Source organism: Amphiura filiformis, chromosome 11, assembly GCF_039555335.1.
Source record: "Amphiura filiformis chromosome 11, Afil_fr2py, whole genome shotgun sequence".
Classification (NCBI taxonomy): Eukaryota; Metazoa; Echinodermata; class Ophiuroidea; order Amphilepidida; family Amphiuridae; genus Amphiura; species Amphiura filiformis.
The window spans coordinates 18,853,878-18,872,596 of record NC_092638.1 but is presented as its reverse complement, the minus strand read 5'-3'; the positions used below and the strand labels follow the sequence as shown (position 1 = coordinate 18,872,596).

The 18,719-nt window shown below is 38.5% G+C and overlaps 1 protein-coding gene across 1 annotated transcript; it reads right to left on the bottom strand.

Moving 5' to 3' along the window:
• Positions 1-265: 265 nt before the first annotated feature.
• On the bottom strand, positions 266-18,384 carry LOC140164502 (glutamine synthetase-like). Its single transcript, XM_072187797.1, has 7 exons — positions 18,186-18,384; positions 11,892-12,101; positions 10,600-10,761; positions 8,497-8,649; positions 6,297-6,624; positions 3,246-3,426; positions 266-2,215 (listed from the first exon to the last, which is right to left on the bottom strand). Exons 2-7 carry the CDS (start codon positions 12,058-12,060, stop codon positions 1,976-1,978), a joined length of 1,233 nt encoding a protein of 410 aa, XP_072043898.1. The 5' UTR covers positions 12,061-12,101; positions 18,186-18,384; the 3' UTR covers positions 266-1,975.
• Positions 18,385-18,719: the final 335 nt, after the last annotated feature.

The window sequence follows — 18,719 nt, the reverse complement described above, 5'->3', positions numbered from 1 at the left end:
CGTATATAAAAATAAAAACATTAAAAGAGATTAATATTATAGTAATAATTAAAGGCCTATTCAGTGACTTGCTCATTCGATCGGTCGTCAAAATCATCAAAATTCAGATTTTGGTACCTTTGCCATTATCATAGATGTACTAACACAGCCTGCTAGTGGTTCAGCCAAAAGTCGTGTATTTAAGACAAAATAAGACGTGCTATACATGAATCTGTAATACTTGTGTATAGAAAGTAGCTATAATGTAATTGCATGGGCTTCAATACTGCTGTTTTCCTCGTTTTTTGCCCAATGTTTCATTTCAAAAATACCCGATGACAATTTTAATGACTTAGGTCCATCCTTCTCTTTAGCAATTATACAAAATTTTTAAACTTTCACTTGGATCACTGAATGGGCCTTTAAATAACTGACTTTAAATAACTTTAATAAGTTTGTGCGTTAAGTTTATAAATGACACGTGAAATCTGACATTCGAACTTAGACACGAAATTAATATATTTTTTACGCTCATCACTGTGTCAGACGTGTTTGCTATCATCATGATCAGGCCCGTACGCAGGGGGTGCGGTCGCACCCAAATTTGCAAAAGTATACAAAAAGTCCCAAAATTTCATAATCAGGTTTTACGCTTTTTGGTCAAAAAAGGTCCACATTTTGGAAAGAAAGTCCACCTTTCACAAAATCGCACCCCTTGGAAAATCAGCACCCCCAAAAAATCCTGCGTACGGGCCTGATCAGGATCATTGGGATATTCCAACTAAAATCCATTTACCCCCTATGGAAGACATGAACTTAATCTCCCACACAGGGCTGTAGATTTCAAATGGAGTCACCCATTTACAAATTACATTAAAACCATAAATTTGTGCGTTAAGTTTGAAGACGACACGTGAAATCTGACATTCGAACTTGGACACGAGATTTTTTTACGCTCATCACTGTGTCAGACGTGTTTGCTATCATTTGGGCTATTCCAGAAATTAAGTGCACATCCCCCATAGATTTCAATAAAAGAAATGTCTGGATTTCCAAGTTTGTTTTTTGAAAATGACCAGTGGAATTTCAGTTGCCAAAGTCACTGGTAAAAGCTTGGAAATGCAATTAAATGAATGAAAAATCACGGAAATGTCCAAAATGCCTCTCAACTCAAGGATTTCAGATTTTGAAATATTTTCTGCTGGATTTTTTCGCCTTTGGACATTTCTGTAGTCTGGATTTCCAACAATTACAACTGGACAAAAAGTCCGGAATCCGAAATCCTCTATAGGGGGTGTGCATCTACTTTCTGGAATAGCCCATTGGGCTATTCCAACTAAAATCCATACACCCTCTATGGAAGACATGAACTTAATCTCCCACACAGGGGTGAAGATTTCAAATGGAGTCACCCATTTACAAATTACACTAAAACCATAAATTTGTGCGTAGTTTTAAGCCCGGGTTTTAAGACCACACGTGAAATCTGACATCGAACTTGGACACGAAATTAATAATGTTTTTTACGCTCATCACTGTGTCAGACGTGTTTGCTATAGGGCTGTTCCAACTAAAATCCATTTACCCCCATGGAAGACATGAACTTAATCTCACACACAGTCACCCATTTACAAATTACACTAAAACCATAAATTTGTGCGTTAACAATGGTTAAGTTTTAAGCCCTGGTTTTAAGACGACACATGAAATCTGACATTCGAACTTGGACACGAAATTAATTATATTTTTTACGCTCATCACTGTGTCAGACGTGTTTGCTATAGGGCTGTTCCAACTAAAATCCATTTACCCCCATGGAAGACATGACCTTAATTTCCCACACAGGGGTGTAGATTTTAAATGGAGTCACCCATTTGGTAACCCCATCACGCTCCCTGTATGGTACATTTCTAATAAGATCATGCCCCGGGATCATGCCTTCCACAGGGTGCATGTGTGTGCATGGATTTCAACTGGCCATTAATTTTGCGGTCCTTTAAACCGCTGATGGTCGTCGCTGACGCTGACGTTCAACTTCACTGTGGCTCAATTTACGCTCTGCAGGGTTCTGCAGGTTGGCGATAGCGGGATTCACTGCTGCTGATGGTTGGGCAGGTTGGGTTTCGAAGTCCTCATCTAAGATCACGGTTTTCATCATTGCCAGGACGACACGATATGGATCGCAGTTTGCTGCTGGACGTCGATCTTGAAGATGGCCCTTTCCACTATCATAAACCTGAAATATCATAAATCAATCGGTAAATTAGGCCATCTCAATTTAATAGTTCGTCTCAAAGCCCCCGCGCGCATTAGTAAAATCGCCCACTTTTTGCGCGTTTATCAGTTTTTTCCGCTGTTTTTTTCCAAAATCTCACGTCTGACAATGACATGGCCAGACGTGAAAATATCGTAAATCTCAATTAGAATTCTTCATCTTGACCACACATCCTCGTTAGCTCTCGTTGAGATGAAAAGGTGGTTCATTCTGTCTAAAAACCTCGTCCCACAGTTTAAAACAAATTGAAGCAAAAAAAAAAAAAAATCTGAAAACACCGTATTCCGCATTCGGTTTTTAACTTGGGAAGGGCTTTGAGACGAACTATTAAGTTAAGATGGCCTAGGCCTCCACCCCGATATCGAAGTTTCACTCAATAAATGCAATGTGGGCAGATTTTGGTAGGCCTACAGGTGAATCGGTAAAATATCTTCTCATTAAATATAATTTGAAATAAATATTAGAGAACTTGCGATTTCCAAACGTACGTAGGCCTATCATACGCCATCACAACACCGACTTTGAATAGATGCACGTACGGGCGTATACGTATACGTTTGGGAATCGGGAGGTTTCTATTATATAGCCTAATAATTATTATTATGAGATTACATTTTGTTTTAATTTAGTAAAACTTATTTAAAACAAGAGGTATGTTCAGATTGACAACATTACCCCCTCCCCATCACACCCCCACCCACACACACACCCCCACACCCCCATTCTATCAAAATGGAAAACTCAATATTTTTCTCTCATTATCCCAGTAAAATTTGAGGCAGGCCTGAAAGGAGTTCCCTTTAGGGTGCACCATTTTGAAGAGAACAAAACTTCGCCCACTAGTCAGATGAAAAAAATGGCCTTAATGTTGAGTACAAAAACCAGATTTTGCCCCACCCAACTCTGTATAAAGGTATATAAAATAATTGTTGCGTCCCTGATGAAAAAAGCAATTTGAGAAATTGAGCCCCTATTTAAGAAAATCACTTACAGCACGAGGGATTCGAACACTGACATGGCGGTTGGCAACACCACTGGTAAACTTGTCGAAATTAGAAGTATTATGGTCACCAACCAATCGTCTCTTGTTGTCCTCACCTCCGCAGCAGTCATACACTTTGATGTGTGGTAGATGATGCAGACTCAGGTTCTCTACGGCTTCTTCTATATGTCTGTATGAAAATGGGGTATAAAAGTGCATTAGAAAACTAATGAAAACGGGTGTGTGTAGCAGACAAATCTTAGCACACATATGCGCTCGGCGGAGGGGGTGCACCCGCAGGCTAGGGGGAACTCAGGCCTGAATACCCTTTAGGTCCCTTTTGACACGATCACACGATAATACTTTGTTTGCATGGCTTAGGAAACAAGTGGAAATCTTTATCTACCATGCATAGAATTACACGTCATTTGGGTGTTCCTGAAATACTTTTGGGCTTATTTTGAGTGGTCAGGGTATTGTGTTTTATAGACCATATTGTGGTAAGAATAGTGGTAAGTAACTACTTTTTCACCCGGGTAAGTCGGGTGAAAAATAAAGAAAATAATTAAATGTTCAAAGCTAATGTTAAATACGGCGCTTTCGTCTAATGATAAATATATCATTGTGATTTCTTCCTCAGGAGCAAGGTTTTAGGCTCAGGATTTCCTCAATCATAACCAGACATACAATAACTTTATTCTGCACTTCGAAAGATGAGAATGGTAACATACCATGTTTTTAGATAGACTCTATATGTATTAGTCTTCAAACTTCCAAAACTTATTGGGATAAATGTGCGTGCGTAGCGCGCAAAATTGGTATTTTACACCATGTCTGGCCCCATGATTGGGGTGAATTTTCGTGGGACATTTTTTTCCTTTGCCCCTCCATTCGTTATCAGGGGCCTTCAGGGCATTGCTTTATTGCCTCAAGCACCCTTTCAAAGTTTGAAAGTTTGATAGACTTGTTGGCAAAGTCCAGGGCTGGATTTATGATCTTCTTTTTTTCTAGTGGGGGGGGCTGTGCCAGGCCCCAAACTCACCGTGAGGAAGACAAGTACGCTCAAATGGCCAAGTTTCGGGTTACAAAAAGGAGGCATAAGATTGATAGTGGCGGTGAGGGTGACGAGCATGCATGTTGTTCCAATTTAACTGGTACATTTGTGCGCGAAGCGAGTGAAAAAAATTTCAATTTTGGACTATTTTAGCCCAAAATGAAGCGCTTGAAATTTGCAATATTACCATATTTTGGTCCAAAATATGGTGTTTTTGGTCTAAAAAAGAACATGGCCATGCAATTTTTGTTGGAGGCCCTGGGCCAATGGTAAATCCGGCTCTGACAAAGTCATGGTAGTATGTTTTGACACCACTCTTCAGTCCAGGTCGTCCTTTTCGCACTGGCACTTCTGACTTCTTAGTATCGATACACTGATTTTCCTCATATATGACTTTTTCCATAACATCCTCATTGCCCCCTCTGTGTAAATTTCCTCAGTTATGTGGCCTATTTCCACCTACCTTCACCCAACTTCTTTCTTTTTTTCTGTTTACATTAAATTGAATACCTCCTCAAATATGAATTAATACCCATTTCCATATTCTAACACCAGCACCTTCATCTTATTCCCTGAACAATCATGTGAATTCCTCAAAAGTTTGCACTTGAAACCAACCAGTGTCTTGAGATTTCCTCTTCCATTATAGGCTTAATTTCACTGCCTCACAGCCCTCACCTATTAACTTGTTATCTTATGCTGAGATGTTTTCCTCTTCGTCATCTTCTACCTCACTCCTCCGCCTCCTCCTCTTCCACGTCTTTCCTCTTTTTCTTCTTCCTCTCTTCTTTTTATTTCCTTCTCCCTTCCTCTTTTTCCCTCTCTTTCTTTTTTCTTCTTAAGGCATCATTTCCTCAATTTTGACTGCCATTTCCTAGGAGCGGTGCTCCCCGCTCCCGCACAATTTGCATCCCTGAAATAAAACATAGCTCAATCATAACTTAAAGCCATATTATAACATTTGCTGAGTCCTCACTGAATTTTTGAAATTCTTTTTACACGATTAAATTGTACTTTATTAAACCAATATAGGCCTACCCTGCAAAAATCAAGACTATAGGTGCTGTAGTTTTGTGAAAATCCGAGATTTTGAATAAAACGCCGGAACCGGCGCTTTATTATTACGATGGAATTATTAGTCGAACGCATACACGATGTTCATAACACACAGCGTACACGGCGTGCGGGACGGTGATATACACAACAAATGGTCGTACCACAACATGACCGAAGGAGTGGTACGTATTGGCGACATGTGCGCTGGTAGTAAATTCCAATTTTCTTTGCTTTCCCGTAGTTGTTCGGCTCAAAAATAAAAGGGCATATATCTGACAGTAAAAGCTAACATTTTATGGCAAAGAAATACTAATCTATTTTGTTTGAAAATGTTATAATATGGCTTTAATCAAACCAAAGGATGATCTTTTAGTTTGAACCAAATTAAAAGGGCATTACGTGATCCACAGCATCATACAACAAAAAAATAAAAAAAGGTTGAGATTTTTATACCACTGGAAACCTCTGGCTACATAATGTTTATGTACAAAGAATTTCTTGCAGATTAATTTGTTTAGCAAAGATATCGTGAAATTTTAATTACAACACATTGTCTACAGTGTAGGCTAATACAATATCATGCATAATTCGCAAACGCAAAATCGGAATCAACTGAAATTTTGGAAATGCGACGAGTTGTGTTGAGTTGCGGCAAAAAGTAATCGATATATCGGCACCGCACCGCACCGCAATTGCGGCGTAGTATGAACGGACCTTTAAGCACTCCTTTTAATCCAATATTTCGTCACACATCAAAATTGACGAAATATTTTGACTTTTATTGCCAGTTTAATAGTTCCAACTACATGATTAAGCTAAGTTCCATTGGCAAACCAGGGTAGACCCTGATACCTTTTTTAATCCCAGAAATTTAGTGCTGTGTGTAGATGTAGAATTGGGAGTAGTTACAAGAAATTCGCTAAGAATCGCTAGTTCTCGGTGATACTCACTTGAGGCCATCCTTCTCCCGCATTTCTTTGGTACTGAAGTTAATATAGCACCCACATCCATTCCAATCTCCCTCCACTGGCTTAGGATCCAAAGACACTCCCACACCAAATTCTTCCGCCACACGGTACATAATAAAACGCGAAATCCAGCATTGGTCGGCTGCCTCGACACCGGGTAGTGGGCCAATTTGGTACTGCCATTGAGCGGGCATAGTACCAGCGTTGGCACCACTTATTGTAAGGCCAGCGTAGAGGCATGCACGGTAGTGGGACTCCATGATGTCGCGTCCGAAGACCCTGTTTGCACCTACAGCGCAGTAGTATGGTCCTGTAGGGAAAATGACAAATCTGGTTGATTTTTCGAACAAATTTTAGCGCTGTCTGAAAATTCACATTCAGATTTTAACGCATCCCCGCGCCGTTGCCATCATTTTGGAAAGAGCAATACTGCAGAAAATAAAGTAGGCTACACAATTTTTTTTTCCAGCTGCAAGCTGACATACACAATAATTATCATTAAACGTGATTCACGATCAGAATGCCCAAATTCCAGCATATCGGCATTACTTCATGCCACAAAAACCAAACGAAAAGTACAAACTATTGACACTGCCATTCCGGGCTACCATTTATTTAATGCCTTGCTATTTCGGCAGCAAGCTATTTCGGCGCTGAACCCGGGTCGTCATGAAATGTGCGTCATTCCGATACACTGCAACGTTTAAGTTTCGGACTATATTATCGCATCTTTTATTGTTGGACCTATGGCAAAGAAAATGATTTTCGGACTCGCGTATCCCTAGATTGTGTTGTCGGATTACCAACGGATCGGACTAACGGCGTGTCGGACTAGCGGTGTGTCGGACTATAGCAACATATATATATGAACCCAATTAGAACTTCTGCAGTTCTTCGCATTTACCATAATAACATCAACGCGAAGTCATTCTGCCTATAACGCGAGGTACTTGGTCATATCAACATGCAGCGTAAGACTATATCACAAAACAAGTTAGACCACGTTTAACTTTTAGACCTGGTCTAACTATGGAGATTAGTCCTATGGAGAATGAACATTTTGGTATAGATCCTGATGAGGGCAAATACGTGTAGCTTAAGGGATCTAAAATGAGCGTTTATTGCGTTTCGACAGTATTTTTTGTGGCACATGAGAGCACCTCAGACCTATCGAATTGTATTCTGAATACGAAGCATGTCTTTCTGATATCAAATAATTTTCATTTTTGAAAATCACAATATAATACAAATTTTATGACAAATTATAAAAATTTGATATTTTTCGAATTTTTGATATATAACAGTCCTCGAAGTTAATTATATAAATCTAATGATATATTCTTAAAGTGTATGTAGCAGGGAGGAAAAGCCGACGGTCAATTGAAAATGTTGACCTTTCATATTGAAGATATGGATTTTTTTCCCAAAAAGACCTAATTTTTTTGGGTGTTTTGGGAAAAAAATCCATATCTTCAATACGAAAGGTCAAAATTTTCAATTGATCGTCGGCTTTTCAACCCACCTACATACACTTTAAGTATAAATCATCAGATTTATAAAGTTTACTTCAAGTACTGTTAAATATCAAAAATATCAATTTTTAATGATTTGCCATAAAATGTGTATTAAATTGCGATTTTCAAAATTCAAAATTATTTGATATCAGAATGACATTCTTCGTATTCAGAATGCAATTCGATATGTCTGATGTGCTCTAATGTCCCACAATAAATACTGTCCAAACGTTCATACCCCAGCCCTTAATATTAGATGGCTGCAGTTTAACTTTTAGAACTAACTAGGAGTGAAGAAGGAAAAGAAAAGAATCAAGCCCCCCACAAATCTAGCCTTTATAGTTAGACCAGGTCTAACATTAGACCTGCATGGTTTAACTTGTTTTGTGCATTCCGACCAAGTTACGTTTTAGGGATGAAATCAAAACTCGACCGGCGGTTGACCGGCGGTTCCATCCGGTTGCCATTGTTCAGGACAATAGCAACCGGACGGAACCGCTGGTCAACCGCCGGTCGAGTTTTGATTTCATCCCTATTGCCTTATGTGGTCGATTGACACCCTCTCAGACAAGAAGAGCAGCTATATTGTTGTTTTCTTGATCAAAATATTTCACAATTTTGAATAGCGCCACCGTTAATCCATCGTGATTCGGTCTAGACCTACTTACCTTGTGGACCAGGGAAGCCCATCTTAGCCCATCCCAGAGGATGTGAATCTTGTGCCATGAAGGTGAGCTCCTGTTCAAATCCAACCAATGGCTGATGGTCACTAACAGCTGATCTTTCCACTGTCTTGCTTAAGGCAGACCTGAAATTGGTTTCTGTTGACAAATTAAAATTAAAACAAGAGCACTAGATTGGTTTTTTTTATCTAGAAACATTTTACTGCGCATCACAGTACAAAATAAATGAGCGCAACATTGCGCTAAACCAACAAGTTGCTCACTATGAGCGTGTTTATAGTGAATATACCGCATTTTGAGTATACCGTATACGATAATCCCCGCGATAATCCTTGTATATGTACCGATACCCTTGCTGTTTATAGTGAGACACAGTTACCGCATATACCAACTAACATTATCGTACATTTGCAATGACCCCGAGGTCACACAATGTGTAAATATTGTGGCGCGAGCTATAACATACTGCAGTTACTGTCCGTTTCCCTATACACAATACACAGTGCTCTCACCATTGACGCGTGACCCCTACAAATGATGTATGTTGGGAGAATGGACACTTGCCTAGTTAACATCACTGTGTGAAAAATAACCAGCCAATATTTTATTTATTCTCCAAAACTTCTAGCAAATATATTTCTCTAACATGACCTAAAATTACAGCTAGGTTAGATGTTCAGAAATGGTCGTACTTTTGTAAAATATGAGTGAGGGCAAGGCATAGCTAGCCAACTCCCCGTGTTATTTGAATGGAGATTTGACCGAAAATATTGGTATCGGACCGCTCACTTCTGAAGGATGCCACAAAAAACCGGTAAAAGCTACATTTAAATTATTCTAAATAGGTTCTAGAAAATAAAGTTTTGTAACATGTCCTAAATTTTTAGCTAATTTAGGTGTTTGGAGAGGTCGTACTTTTGTGTTTTAGGAAGGACATGTAAACGACAGATAACACCAAAAATATGAAGAAATTATTTCTAAACCGTGTTCAGTCAAAAATCATTATGTTGCTCATTTTCAAGAATGCTGGTTTACAAAAAGCACGACATTGTCTGATTTCGTGAACAAAGCCACACATAACATTGTTTCCTTTCGTTTCCTTTATAATCGGTTACCCAACTGAAGCTATGAATACCAGCTTTATTGCGATATCGCACATGAAAACAGTCACTTGTGCACAACCAGAGAAGATCCGATTTAATCAGTTGAGCTGTTTCAATGAGTGTTATCTTGGTTTAATAGCTTTTAATGGGGTTAATCCTGCAAAGGTCGAGATGAATTCTACTGTAGACATGACTGCATCATGAACAGCCCATTCAAAATATGATCATGGCGGCAAGCTTCTGTTTTGATAACTATTGGGGTGAGAATCGTTCCGAATGTCCTGCGCGCATTCTACGCATCATGAAGAAGCTCCTACTTCCGGTAATACCGCACACAATTTATACTGGTGTGTTTATAGTGCAAATATCTCGCGACAATATCCTTCGGTTGAGAATTAAGGATATCGATGTACCGTACAAACATAGGCCTATACTGCTAGTGTTTATAGTGGGAAGTATCCGGATAATTTCTGACCGGATAGAAATTATACCGCAATGTACCGCACATCTGCTCCCACTATAAACACGCTCAATCATAGTTTCTTTAATAAAATTGTCAAAATTATTTTGAAGTGCATAGATTACGGTAATTCATAAACATTTTGGTTGAAAGTTCGTAAAGTCTGCTTTATTATAAACTGTTCGATTTTAGTATGTCTCCAATTCTTAGTCAAATGCTCCAAATTGTATTCACTGTCTTAAATAATGTCTAAGGATTTTTCGTGGAAACCCTATCCATTGAAGTAGCACACGTATGCCTTTACTATAATGCGAGTAGAATAGAAACGTACGTCACGTAAAACTTTGGAATAAACTTGTATTTCTTCGTCACCATTCTAGATAGAGATGAAATCAAAACTCGACCGGCATGATCGGCGGTTACGTCCGGTTGGAGCCGGTTTCTATTGTTCTAAACAATGGAACGCGGTTCAACCGCCGGTTGACCGCGGTCGAGTTTTGATTTCATCCCTAATGTTATCCTTACCAGCAACTCTCTGGTCGTACTTGTAGACATCACACAGCACTAATACATTAGGTGCTCTGCGGAATGGATCTTTGTACATGGCTCTTGGAATTATGTACATATCACTGTTAGATCCCTCCGCTTGATATGTGCTGGATCCATCGTAGTTCCACATTGGCAGGTCTGCATGGCAATAAACAAAATCAGAACTATTGAAATTATTTCATAGCTATTGGCGTTATTCAAATGCACGGTTGGTTGGTTGATCGATCGGTCGGTCGGTCGGAAAAATACACGAGCAACGCAATCTGAATAGACAGATTGACAGAACAGAACAGACAAATTTCTCAAACTGATTGAATTAATCTCCTGTGAAGCAAAGAACGCCTTTTTGAATACCAATCTTGATCGCGTCATCGTTGGAAGTGGTCTCCTAGCTGCAAACAGCTCTTTTCACAACCACAAAACTTCGACCGATCGATTCATTCTAGAGCCACCGTACCAATTCTATGGGCCGCAGACTAGGCCTTTCATCTTTTCAAAGCCATCTGTGGGCAAAACTCAGGCTGAACTTTAATATCCCTTTTCAGAGTCACTGTCGCGGCGGAGAAAGGTAAATCCATCGTCCGACGTCTATGATGTGCGATCGCTGCCATAAATGGACAAATTGACATATGTCGATTTGCTTATTAATGCCAGCGATCGCACGTTATACGCTGTCGAAGTTATGTAATAATCGGATTAACTACATGTACCATAGCAATAGGTGAAAACAATTTTTGAATATACCGCGCTGCACTGATACGTTCACCCTGTACCTCTTCATTGAACCATATCATTCTGATTACTTGCACCTGTAAGATTATTATCTTTGAAAAGACCAGTACTGTATTCAATCTATGATTGCATACATACACAGGTGATGAGTGTAACCTGCTTGTAGTGCAGCGCGATATGTTCAAAATTGTTTTCACCTATTGCTATGGTAATTAACCCGATTAATTACGTAACTTCGCCAGAGTATATATACGTCCGGTCCGAGGCTATTGCAATGGAAAACGCAAGAAAAACTTTGAAAATGTGTATGGGTCTTTATACATAATGAAAACTTGTTTTTTAAAACAGCATGTCGGATATTCAAAGAATGACAAAGATAATTTGTCACAAAACATGCAAAATGACAAAGGTGATTACTATGCGAAAAACTGATTTGGATCTCAGCAAAGCGAACGCATCACATATGCTGCATGCATGGACGTTGAGCATGTTGAGTGGCAAATGCCTTAGGTTCAGGAGTCTCATATATATCTTACCTACGATAGAATTTGGCGGCTTCGACAGTGTCTTTGTTTTACATCGCAAGCCTTCTCCCGTACCGTCGATCCAGATATACATGGCCTGGCATTCATCTGGGTTTGCGTTGGGCAGGTCGTAATACTTCTTAAGTACCTTCTTGTCTAAGGCTCCTGAAAACTTGACCATGATGAATTCTTGCTAATTTTATACGATCTGAAAACGTGTTTCTGTTAAGCAAAATTAAAATGAATAAGTTGTAAAAATGTGATTTGTCTTCATGGCTTCGTGTCAAATGTGAATTCACAATAGAACGTACCTCTTTTTTCTTTCGTTCGTTCGTTCGTTCGTTTTCTTTCTCTTTTCATATACTTTCTTTCGTTCGTTCGTTCGTTTATTCGAACCAAACCTTTCAAATCAGCAGATAGGCGAGATCTGCTTGTTTTCTGTAGACAAGGGGCAGTCTTCAGTGAACGGCTCTTTTCAGAGCCACCAAAGCTTAAAATTTAGCAGATAGACGAGGTCTGCTTGTTTTCTGTTGACAAAGGAAAGTCTTAAGTGAACGGCTCTTTTCAGAGCCACCAAACCTTTAAATAAGCAGATATGCGAGATCTGCTTGTTATCTGTTGACAAGGGACAGTCTTCAATGAACGGCTCTTTTCAGAGCCACCAAAACTGTAAAAATTTAACAGATAGGCGAGGCCTGCTTGTTTTCTGTTGACAAAGGGCAGTATTCAGTGAACGGCTCTTTTCAGAGCCACCAAACCTTTAAATTAGCGGATAGGCGAGATCTGCTTGTTCTCTGATGACAAGCGACAGTCTTCATCGAACGGCTCTTTTCAGAGCCATCAGGCAAGGGCGGCGATGTACAATGTATATTTGGTGTGAACTACCTGTAGCCTACTGCAGCCCATTCTCATTGCCCAGGAATGTAATAACCTCCGGCGCTGTTTGTTAAATGTAATAATTAACCCAATTCGACGCGTTTATTTAATTTAATTTCAGTTACGGGTGGTCTTATATGCCCGATTCCGTTAAAAGTTGGTATTGATTTGTATGTAAATTAATGTATAAATTTCCATTTTAAAAGTTGCATAAAAATTGGAGTTGTCGTTTTCTTAAAATGGCTATTTCACGTCGAAATTAAGGATGTGAACGCGCTTTGAATTCCAAACAATGGATATAGTCCATCAAACCAATATTTACAATTATTTTGACATTTTTTAATATAAAAAGAAATATGATATCACTCATTGCAAACAACCTTGTTCCAGTATGTCCCTTTTTAAAGGGATTTTTATTTAATCATGCCGGAATTCACATACTACGCAATAGGCCTTGGGCATGGTTTAAGGTCAATGCCAAGCCTTGCCTAGGTTTTGCTAGTGCCTGGATAGGTCTGACCTTCTACCATATGCCGTGCTGTTTCCCATTATATCCCTGCCAATTGTCAGGAAAAGTAACCTGAGCATTGAGGCACTGCGCAGATCAACAACCTCCCAATAACTGGGTCACTCCCACTATGCTTATACAACTGTTAGGGAGTGTTCATTTATATGGGATGTCTAAAGAAAGTCGGGAAGAAAGTCAATTCCCAGTTTCCGGTTAGATTTTTTTCAACCATTTTTGGTGCAAATTTTCGAAGTTTGTCAAAATCTTAAAAAGCAAAAAACAAAACAAAACAAAACAAAACAAAAAACGGGTCCTTTTAGATATATGTTTATCTAGTTTTAAACTAATAAAAATTTGGGCCATAAAAAACAACTTGGCTTTTCTCCAAAAAGTGAGCATTTGTACATGGAGGCCTAGTGCCCAAATTTAACCTCACATCAAGTCTTTGCGACTCTATAAAGGCCTACCTTGATACATGTATTTTAGATCAACATTCGTCTGTGGTAATGAGGCCCAAAAGTTTGCGACAACCCGTTGGCACGGTACACGGGCGTGGCACGCGCGTTTTCTTTGGTTTTAAATGTTTTATGCTGGATGAAACATTTTGGTTTACTATGGCAACTCATTGGTGTTTTAATATTTGATCTAGGTCAAGTCAAGCAAATTCTGGTGATCGTGGTCCGTGAGGGCTTGATTTTAAAATATAGCCTGCATGGTATATCATTGTTCTTGTTTATAGAACCCCAAATCCTGATTGAACATATTTACCGATTCAAGTTCAGCCTAGTTCGCTTCTGTTTATTGTAGAAACATGGTTCTTGTGTAAAAGTGTCAACACAGCTAGCTGTAAATATTTCAATCTTTTAACGATTGATGACAGGATTCAATGTATTGAAAAAGGGATTGAAATAGTTTTTTGGTTTAAAATCTTACTCTTTTTTTTGTAGACTGATCACTATACATACATACATACATACATACATATTGAGCATTTATAAAGCGCTGCTATACATAAAGAGCGTAGCGCTACAAACAATATTGAAGGTGGCAAAAGGCCAAAATATATACACAAGCAAAATATATACAGAGCAAAAATATAATTAATTATACAAATGTGTCTTAAGAGACTTCTTAAAAACGGAAAGTGATGCAGATTCACGGATATTAACAGGTAAACAATTCCAAACTATCCAATCATGTGTTACCCGGTACCAAATAATGTACTGCCAAATGGCATGTGTTGCATGTTTCGAATGAGATTTCTAACTTTTTAGAGTGAATATTTTCAATTTTTTTTTAATTGGAAAGGATTTGTCCCTAATTCCTGTCTTCAAAGAATTGAAAAACAATGAAAATCAAACCTTTTACTGAAAATTCAATCGAAAAAGATTCGCCCCTATTAAACGTTAATCGTTTTGATTAAAAAAAAAAAGTCTGAAAATTCAAATCACTCGACGAATACAGTCGAAAACGATTTGTCTCTAATTCGGGACGGCAAAAGATTTTTGATTGAATATTCAAATCGGGCAATTTAAAATCCCATTCAGTGATCCCAGCGCAAGTGTAAAAAATAAAATTGTTTATAAATTGCTTAAAAGTGAAGAATACGTCATTCAAATTGTCCTTTGATATTTTTTGAAATTAATAATTAAATAATAAATAAATCATTTTGGCAAAAAAATTAAGAAAACAGCAGTATTGCCGAAGTTGAAGTGCCCCCTGACAAAAAAAAATGAAAGAAAAAAGTGCCCCTCTGACAAAAAATAAAAGGGAAAATCAGGAGGGCAAAGGAAAAGAAAAGGGGCAAGGAGCCCTTTTCTACCGAAATTCAGCCCGAAAATACACAATTTTTCCACGCTACGCGCGCATATTGCAAAGATTTCGCCCATTATCAGGATGGACATGAAAATTATAGGTCAACCCCATAGAAAAGCATATAAACTCAATTTTTCCAAGAAAATTTATGGTCATTTTTTTCAGGCCCCCCCCGTAAGAGGGTCAAAAATTTTCTGGCATCAGGCCCCCCTTACAAGTGTTTGTGAACGGTCCCTAACGTGTTTAAAAAGTGTTACAGATAGGGATTTACATTGCCCTTTTCAAAATCAAAAAATCAGATTGATTTCTGGCTACTATAAAATTGGCCATGATGTAATGCATCTTTAAATGGATCTGGCTTGTGATTGGTCCCCCAGATCTCGTTATGGTTTAAATCCTCCGGCACCTGTCATTACCATTAATAACTACATGGTACACAACTATATAATACCGCCCTTTGTGTTGGCGGGAACATTAAACTTTCTGTAGGTGCATGAGCGCGTCTTGTACTTGATTGCGGTTTAATTGGATTGATAAACAAGTATGATTGACAGTGTGTGTGTGTTAGGGACTTTGCCCGTTCAAAGTCCCGTTTAAAATTCAAAGTACATAGTCGATTTTTAACTCGGGCTTTCGCGATTAATAAACTGGCAGATTCTAAAATTAGAATTGTTCAGTAGTTATGCCATTATGATATGTTGCATTCAATAATATAAGCCTACGTATAGTTTACAGCTTTTACTGTCACAAATATAATTATAAATATAATTATATATTTCATAACCATTTTATACTAGTATTTTGATGTAATAAATATCAGTACCGTATAATTTCGAGTTCAACTGAATGCATTCATCATGATTAATAACATATTTTTATTTATCAAAAATCGACTATGGCATAGTCTATAAAGGCCTTCTTAGCTATTTGATCATTATCCAATTCAATTCTAGCGACAATTGACTTCCGCTTTGAAACTGTGTAGACTCTCATTCATCTGGGTATGTTGAAATTATTTGATTTAAATCAAATCTTAACTTCCGCTTTGCGCTTTTTGCCCAATCTTTTCACAATTCACATCGAAATTTTCCTCCGTCCGGTACTTTAATAGTTTTACACAAACACATGTGTATTTACAAAACAAAACCTTTGGCCCTTCCGGCATGTTTGGGATTTTTCGTTTCTGGACCCTGTAGTTTGACCCTATGGTTTGGCTCTGTGGTAAAGTCCGGGTAGGTCAACCCACAGTCGTGATCCCGGTCGTGATCCAGGGTCTGTGATTTGGCAGGGAGCTTGTGAGGTCCGCTTGGCGTACCTGTGATTTAATTATAATTGGAATAATTTGTATGGACACTGAGCAGCAAGTGGATATTTTACATTCGGATTTAACTTTCTTTGTTTGTTTTTCATAAAAATATTAAAATAGATGATCTTTTACACCTTGATATATTTATATTTTTGATATTTCCATTGTAACTCAAGTTGTCTATGTTGTATGGATAAATAAAATTATTTGATTTATGCCTATAGTAAAACATGCGTCGCGATCGCGCTACCATCTGTGACCATTAAAGGCCGGGCCATAAGGAACAAACCAAAAATAGATCAGACGATCTATAAAATCACAATTTGTAAATATCACACCTATACGAAAATTGCCTGCTTTCAGAGATGCGCCTGAAGAGTCTTTCAGAGCTCTAATTTTTGGTCAAATTTAAGGGGTCTTTTGGAGCTGCGAAATCCAAGGGGGGACAAACTGTTATGGTCATTTGGGTTAAGCCCGCCCACCCCCACCCCCAAGTAGTGACTCAGTTATGTTAGTCTCATAATGCGGTATTAACGTATTTATTTAGATGATAAAAGTAAACGTAAGGATAAAAAACAACTGTCTGTTGAATTGCGTACTCCTCGATTAAATAGTCTTCAACAAAATCATCCGCAGAATCACGGTGTAGGCCTAATGCCATATAGGCCTACTAGGCCTTTTTGTAGGCCTGAGTTTGAAAAGTTTCTCGAAGTGGTAATAAGTATCCTGTTCCCGGATCCTGTTGCAGCCCCGTGTCGTGATAGGCCTAGATGGATTTATTTTTATTATTTGTCAGCGTAGCGAGGAGCCATTGAAGTTTTAGTTAACCCTACTTCAGGTATGAGAATATGCAATAAACTTCTGGGGGGAAGGGGAAAATGCGTAGAATATGGCAAAAATGCTAAAAAACGGGCTAACTTACATGCTTAAGGAACAGAGAAAAGGAAAAAACGCGGAAATCTGGGCCAAAGACAAAAAAAGGAATTCCTTTAAAAAGGAAATTCTCATGCTGGTAGGCCTCCCGGGGTACTCAACTTTAGAAGTGACGGGTATGTGCCTACTGGTGTCGCGAAGTAGGGGCCTATCGGTAACAAAGCGTTATTTTTAAAAAGCCGGTCATTGGGTACAAACAAAATAAAAAAAGGGGTCATTGGGTATAATATTTTGAAAAAAGGGGTCATTGAGTATAAGATTTCAAAAAAGGGTCATCGGGTAGAAAATTTTGGGAAAATGGAGCAAAATTTTGAGCAAAATTTTGAAAAATGGAGCAAAATTTGAAAGTTTCGGCATTATTTTGTTGCATTTTGATGATGCTCTTCTAGAAAATCTAGAAAAAAAGGGGGTCATTGAGTAGCCGCAACCAAAAAAAGGGGGTCATTGGGTAGCCGCAACTAAAAGGGGGTCAAAAAAAAAGGGGGGTCATCGGGTATAGTCGACTTCAAAAAGAGGGGCCTATTGACAGGCATATAGGCTACCGTCACTTCCAAAGTTGAGTCCCCCCCCCCCGGGGTAGGCCTACTTCTCCCTCCCATTGGTCAATAAAAATTGCAAGTGGTTGTCGCAAGCGATTTTAATAATGACGCAGCTTTGAAAGTAACCCTATTACCGAGATGATGGAATAAGCTATGGAGGCATTTCACACATGCAACAACAACATCCCCATAAAAAGGTTCAAACCCCGGCACCATCAGTCCATCATGACCATTTAATACATATACACACAATTAAATGCCTCGGACAATTTATCGCAAATAGTTTAACTTTAAACTATAAACATATTAATATTATAAAATAAACTTACTATTTTATAAAATTCCTGCAAATGACCAGCGTTATTGGATCCGAATCATCTGTTGTTACAAAACTTATATCCAAATGACCTGTTTAATTCAATGGCGTAGCGTTCCAAGTTAGCTGAACATAAACCGCATGCGCATGCAGTGTTTATACACACGGAATGAACTTGAACTTGCTTGAGGAATTATTGATTGTGCACTGATGTGCACTGTTGTACATTCAGCAGTGCCGGTCAGCAGTTCAGCCCACGCGGCCATGACCGTAAGGGAGCAAACCAAAAGATCGACGACGAACTATATAATCACAATAGTGCGTAGCGAGCAAATATATCAGGTTTTTAGTCGGATGAGTGTAAATTTGGGTATGACTATAACATGTTTTGCTTTAGATATTGACATTTATGAGATAGCTTTGAATAAGAATATAATGGGCACCCTTGAGCTTTCCAAAAAATTCAATTCAAGGTCAAAGTTTTGATAGGGGTCAAAATTCAAAATTTTGTTCCGATTTTGTTAAAATCTGTCTCAAAATATTCCCC